Here is a 17,634-nt window from a genome sequence, read left to right on the forward strand (position 1 = left end):
ATCCAACCGAACATGGTGGGAGCAAGATTGATTGCACAACAACAAAAATGGTTGATGTTATAAAATTATAACTTCTTGGATGCATCTTTGTTTGGTTACAAAATGTCTTTGTGGGATTGGTGTGTGAGTTCCATTATTTATTATTGTGACTTATAAATAATCATACTTTTTTTTCTTCTAAAAAAATATATATTACTATATTAGTGAAAATTCAGGTGCAGTCGACTTCACATGAAATTAATAGCTGAGAGCGAGCCGTTAGATGAAAATTTAGTCAAATCATCTAACGACTCTGAGTTATCAATTTTACGTGAAGTCAACTGCACCTGAATTTCTAACTACTATATTTGGATTCATATCAAAAGCATATCGGAAAATATTCAGTTTTGATTGGAAATAAGATCATGAAAGGGACACATTAATGAATTGATATATATAGATACATATAATATAAGGTGCTGGATATGAATAAATTAAAAGATATTTTAGTGCATTGGACTGCCAATTTCTATTTTTTAATACTTCAACATTAGTGGATCCGTTGCATGTAATTATTTAAACAATTAGAGTAGTCTTTCTAGAGAACAATGCTTATATATAAAAATAAACCATAGGATTTGGCCTAAATATTAAAATCTGTTTATTTAGTATATACTACATGAGGCTATAGTTGGTTAATATAAAAGTACAAATATAGTATAGTTCTTCAAACACTAGGTTTTTGAGTTTTTAACTAAATTTGAAGTGAGATTTAACTTTGAAAAACTAACTATAAACTATAAATAAATTGCTTAAATAAATCAGCAATTAACATTGATTAACTACATGTATATAAATTTATTCTTTAGTTTGACTTAAATCAAGATATTATTATTTCATTGCTACAACAATAAACCGCTAACTTATGCAACCAAAACCGCCTCTAAATAACTGTCACAATTTGCCAGATGTGTTGTAGAGTTTATAAGGCTTAAAATAAATTAAAAGAAAAAACCATCCATGCTACTTTTTAGCTAATTAAAATTTGATATATACTCTTTGCTTTATTTTAACTTTAGTTATCAAACACATATACACGCAATTAAATTTATTATTGAAATGGCAATAAAACCTTTTTTTTAGTAGAGATAATTAATTATTTATCAAGAAATTATGAACTGAAATAGCAGTAGTGGTTTTCTTTATTTAAATTCAACAAATTTTAAATAATATTAGGGGAATTTGAGGATAAAAAAAATAATTAATTAAAAAAAAATTCACATACAATTATTTTTTTATAAAATTACTTATAAAAAATTGTTAAATAATTTAATATATTTAACTAAATTATTATTATCTAATAATTCTCAACTAACAGTTTTACGTAACAATAAGGTGCGTTTGTTTATGAGAACAGGATAGGACAAGACATTGAGAACAGAACAGAACAAGACACTGATGGACAGAAACACAAATTTTTGTGTTCTTGTATTCTGTTTGTTGATAAACTAAAACAAATTATGAAAATCTAATTTAATCTCATTTTTTTCATTAAAAAATTTGAGATAAAAAATATAATAATAAAAAAATATAATTATAAAAAATTAACAAAAATAATAAAAAAAGAATGAAAAATAAGTTGTGTTCCTTGTTAGTGTCTCCGTGTTCTTCCTATCAGGATAGACATAAAATACATTAATTCAGTGTCTCTAGACATACTGTCTCTGTCCATATCTCTTCTGTTAAACATGATTTTGCGTTTCTATATCCATATTTTAGTGTCTTATTTCTATAAATAAACGCAACCTAATTGCTTGTGGATTTTCATCTTAATTTAATTTAATTTGTTTCACACGAGGTGAAAGGTAAGGTTGATTATTATTGTTGTTGAAACCGAAGGAGTGGCAGAGTGGCAACTAAGGAAGGTTCAGAATTCAGATTTCAGAATTCAGAAGCATTCACGTCAGCCGGAAGAGTGGGGTGGTTTCCACCATTGCGCCGATGCGTCAGACACAATAATTTCTATCTTCAAATCACCATTCATATTCAATCAATTTTTTATTTTTTGTATAATTGAATGTCTATATATTATATTAAATTCTAGACACAAAAATATTTAATAAAATTTATAAATATTAAGTGGTAAATTTCAAATTATTCTTTAGAGTTTTGAAGATGAATCAATAAATTTAAATCGCATCAATTCGATCGATGCAATATTAAAATATTAAACAAATATTTTAGAATTATTATGTTTTTTAAAGATAAAAATCAATCACTATTATAAAATATATATTAAAATACAACATAAATTTAAAATTTATTAAACTGTGTATATAATTTAATGGGTAAAGTATATTTTTTGTCCTTGAAGTTTAACAAAAGTTTTAAAAATACCTATACATTTTATTTTGTTTCAATTTTGTTTTAAAAGTTTTCGATTTGTATCAAATATAACGGCTAATTTTTCAAAAAATTTAAACCCAATTTAACAATGATTTCATTTCAACACAAACAAATCAAGCATAATTTTCATAAATTATTGTTAGATTGGTCTTAAATATTTTAAAACTTTAGCCATCAAGGGTATATTTGATGCAAATCGAAAATTTTTGAGACAAAATTGAAACAAAATAAAACTTAAGAATATTTTTAAAACTTTTACTAAGTTTCAGGAATAAAAAATATACTTTAATATGTAAATATATAATAATTAATTTAGTGATTGATTTTTGATGTATATATAATATTTCATTCATAAAATTATTGAAACTAACATGATAATGAAATTTAGAGAAAAATTGAGGTCAGATATAACTTATTTTCCATTCAATTAAATCAAACTAATGATACATTTAATGATAATTATTATTTTTAGTTAATGTGATGAGGCTCTGAGAGCTAACAGTAATTGTCTCCTATGGAAAACCATTTGTCCTAGGGTTTCTATTCTCCCTCTTTTTTAGATCACTTAACTTTGTAACTTTTCCAAAAACCACTAATCCACTATAATACAAATTAATTCTAAATTAAAAAATTAGAATTAAAAATTTAAAAACTAATTTAAATATTCATTTAACAATATTTAATTAGTTGCATGGTGAAAACTCAGGTGTAGTAAATTTTATGTAAAATTTATAGTTGAGAGCCGTTAAATAAAAATTTAATCAAATAAATTAAAATATTTAACGACTCTCAACTATCAACTTCACGTAAAGTTAACTGCACCTGAGTTTTCATCTAGTTAGATTGGTCCCATGATAAAACGAGAACAGGGTACGTAGAAACCCATGCCTGCGCTGCATGCACACGTGTCATGTTCTGATTGGCCACATAACTTGAATTTTGTTTTTTAGATTTTGTGGGTTTTCATCATCACTTGCTTCAATCAAATCAAAAATCAAATCATGACTACATGGTGCTATGTGTTCATATCATTTACCTTACCAGCTTCAAGTTACCTCTATCAATCCATGCAACTCCATCCACTCTCTCTTCTCAATCATGTCATTCTCAACATGCATCTCATAATTTCATCTCATCATCTATATAATCATATTCATATTATTATTATTAGCAGAGATTTATTGGAAGTTGATCATTTTATGAGTATATTAATACCTGAATTTTTTTTAAAATACTTCGAATTCTTCTATCGTAATAAATAATTTTTGGATAATTTAAAAATAAAATTTAATTTTAATACACAGACAATATAATGTGTAATTATATCTGTTTTTTTGAATGACTATTTATACGATTAATGTAAATGTAGTTATTTTTATTGATGTAGTGGTACTTAATTACACTGTTAGTGCATCAAATTAAATTTAAATTCATAAAAGTATTATTTAAAAAAGATTTTAATAAAAAAATTCGAATGAAATGCTATTAAATGAAGTAGTGCACCAAAATTGAAATACTGATTCTTAGTCAATTTGTATTTTTTTTAAAATGAGTAGTAATAATGTAACAAAATTCACATGGAAAAGATTATTTTCAAATAATATACTTTAGTTTCAAGTTTTAAAGAGTGTTTGGTAAATAAAAGAATTTTACCTAATTAAAAAAGGTTTTGAATTTCAATAATATATAGATATTCTTACAACTCTTCAAACTTGAAACATCTCTTGCCATTTTTGGTGCAGTTTTCATGGTTCAATGTCTCCCTGATTTCCATATTATTTTGTCGTTGCCTTTTCCTTTGGATTTGTATTTTGATTTTGATTTTGATTTTGTCTATTCACAACTTTTACCTATGCAAATAAACAGTTACTATTCCCCATAAATTTTGCACATTCCCCCTTGTACACCAAAAATAGGTTTTTTCTTTTCTTCTTTGAAATTTCATTATTACACCCCCAAATCTAAGCGCATATATATATATATTTGCTTTCTCCATGAATCACTCCATACCATGCATGCTTCTTGTAATTCGCATCAAGATTTTTTAAAATAAAAAATTAGTAAAATAATAAAATGAGAAGTTAATTATATATATATATATATATATATATATATATATATATATATATATATATATATTATATCTCTAATTTTAAGGCTAAAATGTGTCACATGTCATTTTCTCATTGTAATTGAAATCAAATATTTCCCTCCAAAATTAAAGAATTCTCCCTTCTTCTCTCTTTCTTTCTCTATCTCTTTCCCTCCAAAATTAAAGAACTCTATCTCTTATATATCATTATCAATGACTAATTACGAATTTGACAATCAAAATATACAACATAATATTCTCTAATTGTATTTAAATTAAATTAAAATTAAAATTAAAATATAGCTATATTATATATTATATTTATATATTACTAACTAATTTAATAACTAAAATATGTCACATGACACTCTCTTATTAAAATTTAGATAAAATATTTTCCTCTAAAATTAGTAAACATTCTTCATATATTTTCTTATCTACCTCTCTCTTTTTTTCTATTTTTCTTTATCCTTCCCACTCTATATATAATTTATAATTCATATTTTATATTAGTAATTTGACAAATCAAAATGTGTCACCAGATATTTTCATTATAATTAAAATAAAAAATTTTCTTAACTTCCAAAATTAACAAACTCCCTCTCTCATTCTTTTTCTTTATCTTTCTCTCTCCTTTCTCTCGTTCTTTATTTTTCTCTACCTTTAAGTTCTACGAAAAATAGAATTAACAACATAATATAATTTAAATTAAAAATATTATTATATATATATTTTTTATTTAATTTTAAATTTTTACTGCTTATCTTTTTAATATATATTTTTACTTTTTTTTAATATTTATTACATATAATTTTAAAAAAAATATTAATGTTGTGATTAAAAGTTAAAATTAAGATTCAATTATTTAAAAAAAAAATAAGTTAATTTTATAACTATCAATATAAATTTTTTTATGTTAATATCTAGTTATATTTTTATATATAGAAAAAATATTATTTTTAAATAGCAAGCATAAAAATTAATTATTTCTATTTGTACAACAAACTTAATATCTAATCAAATATAAAAATATACACGTTAAATTCTTTTAAATTTTAGATAACGAATGTTAAAATTAAGTAAAAAATTAAATTCTTTCATTTGAAAATAATAACTAAAAAACTTATTATTTAATTTTGTTTAAGACTTTGGTCTTCTTAGTCGACGGAGACTTTTGTCTCTTACGACTATTTTATAAAAGTAGTTTAATGTTATAAATTTTTTGTGTCATAATCTATAATACCAGGATCGACGTAATTTTAAAAAAATTATATTCCCGTAATAGTATTACGGGTAAAAATACTAGTATTTTACTAATTTTTTATTTTAAAAGATTTAAATTTGTGGAATTTACTCTAGCTAGTTGTGTTTTAAGCATTATTAATTAGTCATCAGTTAATTATCCAATCATGGTAGATTATAGATACTAAAAATTTGTTATTAATTAATCATTATATAGGATATATATTTAGTATTTATAAAATTTTTAATTATTCTATGATAAAAAATTTGATGATTTTACTGTGAAATATTTATTTAAGTATCTTTGTGACTGATTGATTTATTGAAAATTTATACAAATATAAAAAAATATAGTGAATAATTTGATGATTGAGTTTTTTGAATTGTTGAAGTTTTTGTTAATTATTAGTTGTTGGTATGCACATCATTATTATTATTATTATTATTATTATTATTATTATTATTATTATTATTATTATTATTATTATTGTTTTAATTAACGTATAATATTTATCTCATGACCTCAATGATGAAGATGCAATAATGTTAATGTACACATAATTAATATGCTTAACCAAAAAATAAAAATTGAAACAGATAATATATATGATATTTCATATTTGATTCGACAAATACCTTAATAAGACATGTGTCACGTGGCTATAGAGTTCGCATTTTTGTCACTTTGGAAGGCATTTTGTTGCAACTTGCCATGTTGAGAAATTCTAAAAGCAATTCCTATTAAAGTTATTGATTACTATCGTATTAATATACACGTTTAATCCATATTGTTATTTTTATTTATTAAATATATATAATTATGATAAATGAAATTTGATAAATATATTAAACCGGAACTAACGCCAATTTAAATAAATGTTACATTTTTTTCGGTCATGTGATTTGCATGGACTTTCTTTTTTTGGACTCGTGCATGGTCTAAGCTAGACTATCATCCTTTGCTTCTTCTCCATTTTTTGTTTCTTTTCTATCAGAATTTTTGGTAAAATATGGGCCTAAAGCCCATCTATTCTAGCAGTTACCTGTTTTTGTTATGGAAATTCTTCTTTAGAGGCCCAACTCTGTGTGGGTTAGCCCAAAAAAACACTCAAATTAATGTTTAAAAATTTCTACAAAATTTCACGACCAAAAAAAAGAGTTTACAAAATTTTAAATTAAACACTGTATTTTCAAATAAACTTATATTTTTTAAAAGCTTTTGAAAATTATTCTGATTAGATAAATTAATCCTTATATATTTTAAAACAAATTAATTTATTTTATAATAATATTCTTAGAATCAAGTTATTTTGTAATAAAATTTGTTAAACATTTTATATTTAACGCTCATAATAAAAAGTTTAATTAAAAATAAAAAGACAAATTTGAACTAATGGAATCATTCTAAACAACTTCCGAAATAATAAAAACTTGTTAACAACTAAATTATAATAATAAAAATCAATTTAGATATTTACTGGAATTAAAATTTGTACAGGAAGGTTCATTCAGTTATGTAAAATAATAAAAATAGCATAGAAGGTTCTTGACTTTGTGGATATTTATGAATTTGACACGTGGCAGCCACACGAAAAATCTAGAGCATGCGTTAGATTTTGTTGTATGAACTCGGAAACGCGCGAAGCATCTGGAACTCATTTTTTCTCTCTCTCTTTCTATTCTATTTTTAAGTTTATTTTTTTCTAATATAAAAAGGGTCTCAATTCTAAGATACAAACAATAAACAAACAAAAAAAGATTTCAGCTTTGATAATCATACACACAGAGAGAAGAACACTTACAGAAATTCTCTGCTTTTTTGGGTTGGTGGCTTGATTTTGCACTGAAAAATCTTTTCATTTGGATCGTGTGGAACCGTTTGGCTGGAGTTTGTTGCATTTCTTCATATCTTGTGTTGTGTTGTTTACTTTCTATCGTGATATAATAATAATAACAATGTAAGTTCTTATCATTCTTACCTATTCTCTTTAAGAACTCAGTTTCATTCATTCATTCATTCATGTTCTTTGTTTGTTGTGACTCTCTTGATGGGATCAATGGTGAAAATAACAAGTGTTAATAATGTATAGGAAAGAGTTAATGATGAACTGAAGCAGCTCTTTTTCATGTTTGTTAAGTATTTGTTGTTATGTCTGAGTGCTAAAATTATACAACTATTTTATGGGTACACTAAAAATTACTAAAAGGTGTTATAAAATATATTTTAGAATATAAATACACATTAAAAATAAATTAAATCACATTGTATTTGTATATAAATATATTGGTAGTTGATTTTAATGACTGATTTTAATTTATAAATAGCATTTTTAAAAATCATAATACCAATATCATTGAGATCATTCATGTTGCAGTTGGATATTGTTACACATTCTTGCTCAACTTATTTTCTTCCATGTTTAATTAATTAACTATGATTTATTAGTGTTTTGATCACCCCTTGTTCTCTTTAAGCTAAGAATATATATCTTACCGTTGAGTTGTTTTATAACAAAAATGATATTGAGAAACTTTAAGTTTCATTGTTTATAGGATAAGAATATAGTGCTTTTGCTGTTTTTTAATGGTAGCATTGAGAAGGTAGATTATTATGTCTATGTATGCAGAAGATGAATAAGTTTTGTTCCATAAAAAAGAAACGATTATAATTTGATGTTAATCCTGTTCTTATCCTCTTGTGAAATGCAGAAATATCGGATTTTGGATCAATTAACCTTGCCAAAACCATGATACCTGTATGCAGAAGCATGGACTCAACCTACCCATATCAGAGAAACCAAAATCCATATCCTCCTTTTTACTATCCTGGATTTGAGCCTAATCTCCCTCAAATGAATATGAATCCACCTAAATCAGCTTTTCCCTATGAACATCCTTGGAGCCATGGTGGTTGTTGTGGACATTACCCTAACCCAACGAATTTTTGCTGTGCTCACAACAACAATTTCCATGGCTACTATAACTACAGGCCACAACATTATCATCATCATCATGCTCCATTTCCATCTCCACCAATGTACTATTCTGGTGGTTATCAGGAACCATTCTTTGTTCCTTATGCACCACAACCACATTACACTATGGAGCTTCCTAGATATGATTATGAGAAGCATATGCCGGGAGACTATCATTGTTGCGGCTGTCCAAATCATCCATGCCATCAGAAGGAAGAGCAGAGTGTGAAGATTGAGGAGGAAGAGCCTGATAATAATGCTGGAAACAAAGTGAATAATGATGAGGCTTTGGCGCCAATTCAGACAAGGAATTATCCTTATCCATATCCAATTGTTTGGATTCCACCGGAGTATACAAGAACAAGAAACAAAGAAGCGAAAAGTGGTTCCATAGCTGAGGCGAAGGGTGAGCAGGATCAGATATCTCATGATAGGAAGGCTTCTAGTCCAATGAATTTTCAGGAACCGAGAATTTGGAATGGATGGTTACCATTTGATATGAATCACACGCCAAATAAGGTTCTTGAAGGGGATGGAAGAAGAAACAAGAACTTGGAAAGTGAGAGTAATAAAAGGGTCTATGATGATGGAAAAGGAATGAACAACAAAAACCAATGTGAAAACCAGAGATCAGAATTCCCATTTCCTATTTTTTGGATGCCTTACTACAATAAGCAAGAGGAAGTTGGAAAGGAGAACAATCATGAGAGCCATTCAAGTCCGAAATGCGTCAAAGAGGCGCCGCATACCTTCAAGTCCGTTCCGGTAAATTCTAAAGCTGATGAAGTTGTTAGAAATGGAACCATGTCAAATCCGGTTGAATCCATAGACAGAAGTGGTTCAGATGAAACAAAGGATGTTACTAATGAAAAGATCATCCCAGTTAAAGAGGTAGAATTGCATCAAGGGAGAAACAATTCAAATGAAAATGCCAAGAGAGAAAGGATTATTCCTGTGAAACAGATTGAGGAGAATGTGGCGAAGAAAGAGTCTCATGCTGGCATGGAAAAACAATCAGCATCTCCACGGAAAAATGGCAAGTTACCTCCTGTTTGTTTGAGGGTTGATCCATTACCGAGGAAGAAGAATGGCAAAAGCAGCAATGGGAGCTCAAGGTCTCCAAGTCCTCCTGCCTCAAAAGAGCATTCAAAAGCAGCAAGCGAAGCACCATCTGAAGCTCAATCAGCTGGTGTGAGTGACAAGGTTCAGGTATATTCTGATGTCAAGAGTGTTCCAAACATCAGTGAAGAAGTTAAGCCGAAAGAGCAAAATGTTCCAGTATCCGAAGGCAAGAGCAATGAGAAGCCACAGCTGGATTCAAGCCTTCTGACTTCCCCAGATGTTAGCAAGGAAGTTCAACCAAAAGAGGAAACCATCGAGGTGACTGAAAATAAGACCAATAGAGACAAGGGTGCAGATGAGAATCGTTCAGTTGGAGATACTGAAGAAAAGAAGGCACAAAATGGAGCAGAGAACATCATGGAAGAAGCTCGTAAGCCGTATGAAGCAAAGGACTCGAGCAAACCAACTGGCAAAGGTGGAAATGAGAGAAAGGCTTTATCAGATGTTGATGCAGCCATTTTAATTCAAGCTGTGTATCGCGGTTACCAAGTGAGAAGATCAGAGCCATTGAAGAAATTGAAGCAGATAGCCGAAGTCAGTAAGGAGTTGACTAATGTCAAAGCTTCTGTTCAAGCGTTTGAGCACTCTTCTGATCTACAAAATGATGAGAAGCAAAGGATTGCACTTGGTGAGAACATAATGAGACTCCTGCCGAAGTTGGATACTATTCAGGTATGTGTTACTGATGCTGTTAACTTAATATCAAATCAGCAATTTCTTTTCAATATACTTTGATTTGGTAATAACATGTTGCGTGAAGTATGTATTTGTTTCACTGTTTTTTTGATCAATGGCTCTACATTGCAATCACGTGTGATAAATGTGATTTGCAAGTGATTAGATACATATGCATTAGGAGGATTGTTAAGAGTCCTAGTTAGCTTCCTTGTCCTTGATCAATGTTATACTCACGTGGTATTCAATTTATATACCAGGGCTTGCATCCAAGTTTCAGGGAAACAAGAAAATCTCTGGCAAGAGAGCTTACATGCTTGCAAGAAAGGCTTGATTCTGTAATGGCCAAGAGATCTCAACAGCAGATGAATGAGTTCATAGACAAGAAGCCTGTTGAAGACATTTCGGAGAATTTACAGAATGAAGAACATGTGAAGGATCAACAAGAAGAAAAAGCTGCAGTAGCAAGAGAGGATTCTTCTGTGGGAATTAATGATGATATGACGGGAAAAGATAGAATTGAATTTCAGCCACCGCTTGATCCGGCATTGAATGTGGCAGCAGAACCTAATGTAGCACCAAATGAAGCAGTTGATGAATGTAACCATACAAGCGATCTTTCTGTGGAATTTGAAGCAAGATCAGAGGTTGGCAACACTCCCACAGGGATTGAGAATTCAGACACAAATGCTTTGCAAGAATTACCTGTGGGAGTCATAGACGAGGATGGTGCTGACTGTAGTTCCAAGAATGAAGAACAAAATGAGAAAGCAAAAGTAGATTCATCAGGTATCTATGGACTAAAAGAGTTGCCGGTGGGCGTGCTTGATGAAAATCCAGCTGAACTCGTGAAGGATGATGGGGAAACAAAGCTTGGAGATGTGGAATCTATTGTGGAGCTGCCGGTGGGGGTGCTTGATGAGGAAAATGCTGCATCTGAATTCAACAAAGATGATGGAGCAAAATTTTCAAAGCGGGAACTGGATCATGAAGAGGAAGTGGAAGCCATTGTGGAACTACCAGTTGGGTTGCTTGATGAGGATACAGCAGCATCTGAATCTAAGGAGAATGATGATGGAACTAAAATTTCCACGGCTCAACAACAACAACATGAAGAGTTGGAACCTATTATGGAGCTTCCGGTGGAATTGCTTGATGAAGAAGAAACGATAGAGTTTGAATCTGGGAAGCATGATAGAGATATGGAACATATAACGGAGCTTCCTGTAGGGTTGCTTGATGAAGAAGAAAAAATAAAGTCCGAACCTGTGAAGTGTGATGCCCCTGAAAAAGTTCCACCTGCCATAGAAGAGCAATGTAGTGTTGCTGCGAAGACACTCAACTGGAGCCTGAACAGCAGATGGAAGAGCAGGAAGAGGTTCAATCTTCTGAGGAATCATCAGATGGGTGGGTGAAGGTTGAATGCTCGAAAGACGAGGAACTTAAAGGTGATGCGGAGCGAGATATAGATATAGCAGTCGAATGTGAAGAGGAAACGGGAAATGAAGCTGAATTGCCAACTATGGAGTCTGTGAAAAGGGCTGCAGAACTTGTTAGTGACTCGTATATGGAAGAGGAGTACAAAAAGGAGTTAACACAGCTTGAGGAACAAACTGAGAGTGTAGAGAAGCTTGCTGCACAAGTACCCAGTGGCAACAATGAAGACACAGCATTATCAAAAGAGGCAGATCAGGTTGCTGAACATAATGGAAAACTCAAGAATGGTGAATTATTGGAAGAAAATGAGAAGCTGAGAAATATGATGAACAGGTTGCTTGATGCTGGGAATGAACAATTGAAAGTGATATCAGATTTGACAGAAAGGGTTAAGGATTTGGAGAAGAGATTAGCAAGGAGCAAGAAGAGAATGAGGACTAAGAGGTTCAAACCAGCGTCATCATTGTCCAACATTAGTTCAAAAAATAATCTATTACAACATAGAGCTATTGATGTTGCAATGTAAAACTATTTTGGTTTAAAAGGGTGTTATGTGTTGTAAGCTTGTAATTCTGAGGTTTTGGTATGGTATGAGAGATTGGATCCTTTGTACATTTTAATGTGTCAATTTCACTTGGTGTTAAATATATGAAACATAAGTGCTAAACTTTTCGCTGCTCATTGGTATTATATTTAGATTATGCTTGCTGCATTAACTGTACTGTGTTAAAAAATGGAGATATATGGTAATTATTGATGAGACTGAAATTACAGATGGTTTGGTTAACCTATAATATAGTTGCCATAATAAGGCAGGGTATATATATATATATAACAAAGCGATGATATTATTAGTGGTTGTAAAAAAAGAAGATAAAAACTTAGGTGATATGTTAGAAAAATGTAATGCTCGAAATTGAAGAATGCTAAAATTCAAGTTAATATATCAGTAACTTTTTACCTAAGGTGACATATGCAGTTTCTTACATGTGCAATTAATATTTAACAGACCTGAACAAAAATGCAAACGGTAAGTATTCTGGCTTTAAATGCTCTAGAGAGGCCGAATTCATTTCATTTTTACTTCAGAAATTTGTTCTTTTTAAAATTTCTGTCAATAGTTTCATGTGTTTGTTCCTAGTCTCAGGACTAATCTTTTATACAAGATACTTCTTAATCCATACCAAAGTGCATATTGTTCGAGTATGATCACAAATTTCTAAAGTTTAATTATCAATAAAAGTATGATCCTCATCATGAAATGTTTGAACAAAAAGCAATCAATTTTGTGTAATTTAAGAACTCACATGATTTTCAGAAGCTGAGCTAGTAAGTGACATTCCCAGCAGAATCGAAAAGCCATCAAACACTCAAACTCCCGACCTAATATTTTTTTCAAGAAGTAGAAAGTTAGTTTATCAAGATTGGTTTTGATAACAGATTTTATTAATGAATAACGACATTACAAATGTATCCTTATTTATAAATTCATGTAATAAACTTGAATGCATTAGAAATGTTACATCTTTTTGTTTAAATTACAAGCTCCGCCACTGAATTGCAGTTTTGGCATTGTAACAGCTTTGGCAGCAGTTGAAGAACCAAAATTAAAATGAAAATACCATCGAGTAATCAAAAAACTTCTCTCCTCAAATGTGATTGACTGAATGATACCCTCTAACCCTCAAATCGCTTATCTAAATTGCTTCAATATATGATTGGATGTTGCATACCTAGATAAATTTTACCCAAGGTCAAAATGTTGAGAGCTTTAAACAGATAAGCCTAAGGATTAGGGATCGTTGATAAAGACAGGATCGATGCGTTGTGATAATCAATACTCCAGCTTAAACAGGTTCAATCTCCTTTTGCAGAAAAAGTATCATTTGTTCATTGATTGAAGCACACCAATCAACCACGAACCACTTTACTTTTGGCCTTTCAGGTAGGACCACAAGGTGTTTGTCTAACCCATGCTACAGCATTCACTAGCCATGATTATAAATTGTTTCCAGCGGGTTCTGAAACAAGGTTTAATTTGTCCAGCTATATTCTCTATCACTTGCACCTTCTTCAGATGGGCTTCATTTAAGCATCTATCAAAGAAACAAAAACAAGGACAATAATAGAGCTTAGCAACCTAACATGTTTATACTTAAATAGGCATAGAAGGTATCACAGGCCAAACTAACTTAAAAAATTTATACCTACTATCACTAATTATTTTTCTAAAAAATAAGGCAGAAAATTTGACTTAAGACACAAGGTATAAATGTGCTTGAAAAAATTGGATCATGCGGAATTACTTACCAGCCAATCAAAATAGAAAAAACGTACTTAAAAAAATCAGTGTGTGATGTTTACATCTGCACATTCTCTCAACCTCAAGAATTCTTAAAATTTCGATATTCACAGGCAATCTCTTCAACATCCATCTCAGAATTGTCCACAAGTAAAGGATCCTCATAATCCACGGAACCATGCTGCTCAAGCTGCACGTCCAAGTCCTCTACTTCAGAATCACTCTGCATCAAGCCAATATCGCCTTCTACATCAGACATGTCACTGAGTATCTCAAACTTCTTCTTCCTCCCTCTATAACCAACAAGCTTTAAGACTTTTTCCCTCCATAGGACCAAGGGGCATTTCTCAATCAGCTCCGCACCTTCATATGCTTCATTCAAGAACACACTAAACCTCTTTCCCCGCTCCGAGACATAGAAGATGCCAATGTGCTTCAGAAGAATCCTCATGAGCTTCTGAGGCATCACCATCTCCCAACGAAAATGAGTGAGGTGATCAGTGACCAATCTCTTTTCAATGGTGAAACTAAGAATCTCATGCATAACAGCAACGGCCCTCTTATCAAATTCAAGAGAACCAGCCTTGAGACCTCTTGCATCAGCATAAGGAGACAAATAAGCCCTCTTTTGAAAATCTTGAATCTTTTCACTATAACGATACACCCTTTTATAATTTGAAGGGAATTTCAAAGGGAATGGAAGTGACAGCATACCAGGGATATGCAAATTGGTAGTAGTGGATTCAGTTACACCTGTAACCTTCTCTAATTCCGTTATTGACCAATTAGGATTCCAATTCACAAGCTCCAAGCACTCAACTTGATCAATGCCATCAAAGGACTTCACAACCCTAAAATGCTGTGGATATTGGTGCACCCAATTAGCCCTAAAATCCATAGGCAACCCAAAATCCCTTCTGAAATGAGCAATCTTCTCTAACGGGAGACGCTTATCCACCGACATCATCAGCAACCTCGTAACATGTTCCGCAGCCTTATCGGAATGCTGCTCAAGAACCCTCTGTTCTTCCTCCAACAATTCCTCAGCTCTCTCCGTCAAGCCGCACCACAGCACCCCCTTGTGATCCTTGTAGAGTTCAAAGAGCTTTGGCGTCTTTCGAATGAAATCGGAGATTCTATGTGGCTTTGGGAGATTGATCTGCTTACGGTAGTTTTCAAGGGATCTAACAGGGATAATCATCTCAGGCTGTTGCTTCAGAAGCTCGATTAAGAAGAGGATTTTGGAGAGTATCTTCCACTTCTCGGTTGCGACCTCAAGATCGTTAACTCTCTTCTGCTTACTCCTGTCTTGAACCCTCTTGCTGGTCGTCATCGATCGATGGAAAAGAATTGAAGCTCCGATGAGCTTCTTCACTGAGGGGTTTATCGGAGGTTTCAGCATTTGAGGGAACTTGTACAATTATATATCACACTCAAGTCATAAAAAATTCAGCACTTTGATCTGTAATTCAAACCAACCGAAATTTTTAGTCATAATATCATCAAAATCAGAATTTTATAAAATAGAAATAAAATACTTCCAGTACCACCAGACATTCCAGTATCAAGTATCAAAAAAATAATGTTCAATTTTTTTTATATCAATAGATTGATCCAGTCTAACAAGCGCAAAAGAATAATTACATTGCAAAAGAAAATCAGTGTAGTAAAGTAATAAACTCACAAAGCAGCGACATAGAGAACTGAGAAGAATAGATAACAACAGCAGGATAGCTGTTTGGCGGTAGCATAGAGCAGTGACGACAGTACAGCGGTGCGGCGGTGAGAGAAAGCCGCGACGGTGAGAGTAGACTCCTCACTCTTGCATGCAAAGTGTTTGTAGAAATGTTTCTTACAACTTTTCTTTCTTTTCTAAAAAATGAAATAAAATAAAATTGGTCAAGGTTGCTTAGAACCTTTTTGTTTTGGACAGAGTTGCTTAGAACTTTAGAAGGCAGGAGGTTGTGCCCAAAACTGTAGCATTTGGACCCAAATTAATTGTTTTATTCTCTCATTGCCCACGCCGCTGTCTGCTACGTGGGCTAGTTTAATTCAATCAATTGCAATGGGCAAAAATATGAACTGTGATGAAGACATTTTTAACATTCTAGCAAAAAATAAAAAAACAAACAAAAAGCATGAGAACAACAATTTAACTAAACAATTTTATTCTGAGTTGCAGAGAGCATGAACTTCATTTTGAACAACAAATTCAATTATGATAATTTTCAGCAACAAAATATTTAGCTCAAAAGATGATTGACAGATTTATAACAACAAAAAAATTTATCTAAGAGATTATTTAATCAAAACAACAACAAATTCAAGGTTCTGTGATGATAATCAACAATAAATTTAACGCAGTGATATTTTTCAACAACAAAAAAAATTAGCTCAGCAATATATTCAGCAACAAATTCAGCTCATATCAATAAATTCAGCTCATTGATAATTTTCAAAGATAAATTCAACTATGATAATTTTCAATAACAAAAATTTCACTTCAAATATGATTTACGGCAACAAAAGCTTTAGCTAAATTATTATTTCAGTAACACAGCAATTAATTCAACCCCTAATGATAACAATCAGCAACAAGTGATGATTTTCAGCAATAAAAATTTAGCTCAATGATATTTTTCAGCAACAAATTCAAAATATCGTGATGATTTACAGTAATAAAATTGAAAAAGAAAGAATATGGCCAAAAGAAGCTCACCTGTACAGGGACCAACTGACGGCCGATGACGGTAACAACCACCAGCCAAGGGACCAGATGCTGGTTCCGTCTACTTCTGTCGCCGGCAAAGACGAGCGAAGGGAAGGCGACTAATGAGTGCGAGACGGTGACGACGCAGAACGCGAGGACGAGCTTGACTTCGACTCTCCGAGACAGTGAGTGCGAGACCGAGAGAGCTTGAGCTTGGGTGAGAGATTGACTAGGGTTGGGTCAGGGCTTCTTCAGAGTTCAGAGAAGTGAGTGAGAGCGCTTCAGAGTTGGGATGGGGTCCTTGAACGACGCCGGTTTCTGGGTTTTTTTTTAAAATCAAGCATGACCCGGTCCAAAAAATAAGAATGAAGACACAGCTTGCTGTACTAGTAACCATTGTTAAGTCAATGAGTAATAGCTCAAATGACATAGACTCCCCATACTCAATTAAGAGGTTGCGGGTTCGAGTCTCCTATCTTTTCAAATGTGCCAATGAGTTATAGCTCAAATGACATAGTCTTCCTATACTCAATTAAGAGGTTGCGGGTTCGAGTCTCCTATATTTGGTAAAAAAAAAAAAAAAAAACCAGTGTTAACAATGAAGACACAGCATTATCAAAAATAATTCCTGAGAGTTTGAACTCATTTCATTTTTACTTCAGAAATTCCTTGTTTACGCTTATTCTTTCTAGAA

At 31.5% G+C, this 17,634-nt stretch overlaps 1 protein-coding gene and 1 pseudogene across 2 annotated transcripts; one reads left to right on the forward strand and one right to left on the reverse strand.

The window, feature by feature from the left end:
• The first annotated feature begins 7,369 nt into the window (after positions 1 to 7,369).
• Positions 7,370 to 12,595, forward strand: LOC112726430 (uncharacterized; annotated as a pseudogene).
• An 809-nt stretch (positions 12,596 to 13,404) lies between these two features.
• LOC112726429 (protein WHAT'S THIS FACTOR 1, chloroplastic) lies at positions 13,405 to 17,497 on the reverse strand. Of its 2 annotated transcripts, XM_072210107.1 has the most exons (4): positions 16,950 to 17,497; positions 15,915 to 16,102; positions 14,239 to 15,692; positions 13,405 to 14,024 (listed from the first exon to the last, which is right to left on the reverse strand). In XM_072210107.1, exon 3 carries the CDS (start codon positions 15,630 to 15,632, stop codon positions 14,313 to 14,315), a length of 1,320 nt encoding a protein of 439 aa, XP_072066208.1. In that variant the 5' UTR covers positions 15,633 to 15,692; positions 15,915 to 16,102; positions 16,950 to 17,497; the 3' UTR covers positions 13,405 to 14,024; positions 14,239 to 14,312. The 2 variants fall into 2 exon arrangements, with proteins under 2 accessions (XP_072066208.1, XP_072066209.1); XM_072210108.1 differs by lacking the exon at positions 15,915 to 16,102.
• Positions 17,498 to 17,634: the final 137 nt, after the last annotated feature.

The sequence above is a fragment of the Arachis hypogaea genome, chromosome 12 (assembly GCF_003086295.3).
Source record: "Arachis hypogaea cultivar Tifrunner chromosome 12, arahy.Tifrunner.gnm2.J5K5, whole genome shotgun sequence".
In the NCBI taxonomy this organism is placed as follows: Eukaryota; Viridiplantae; Streptophyta; class Magnoliopsida; order Fabales; family Fabaceae; genus Arachis; species Arachis hypogaea.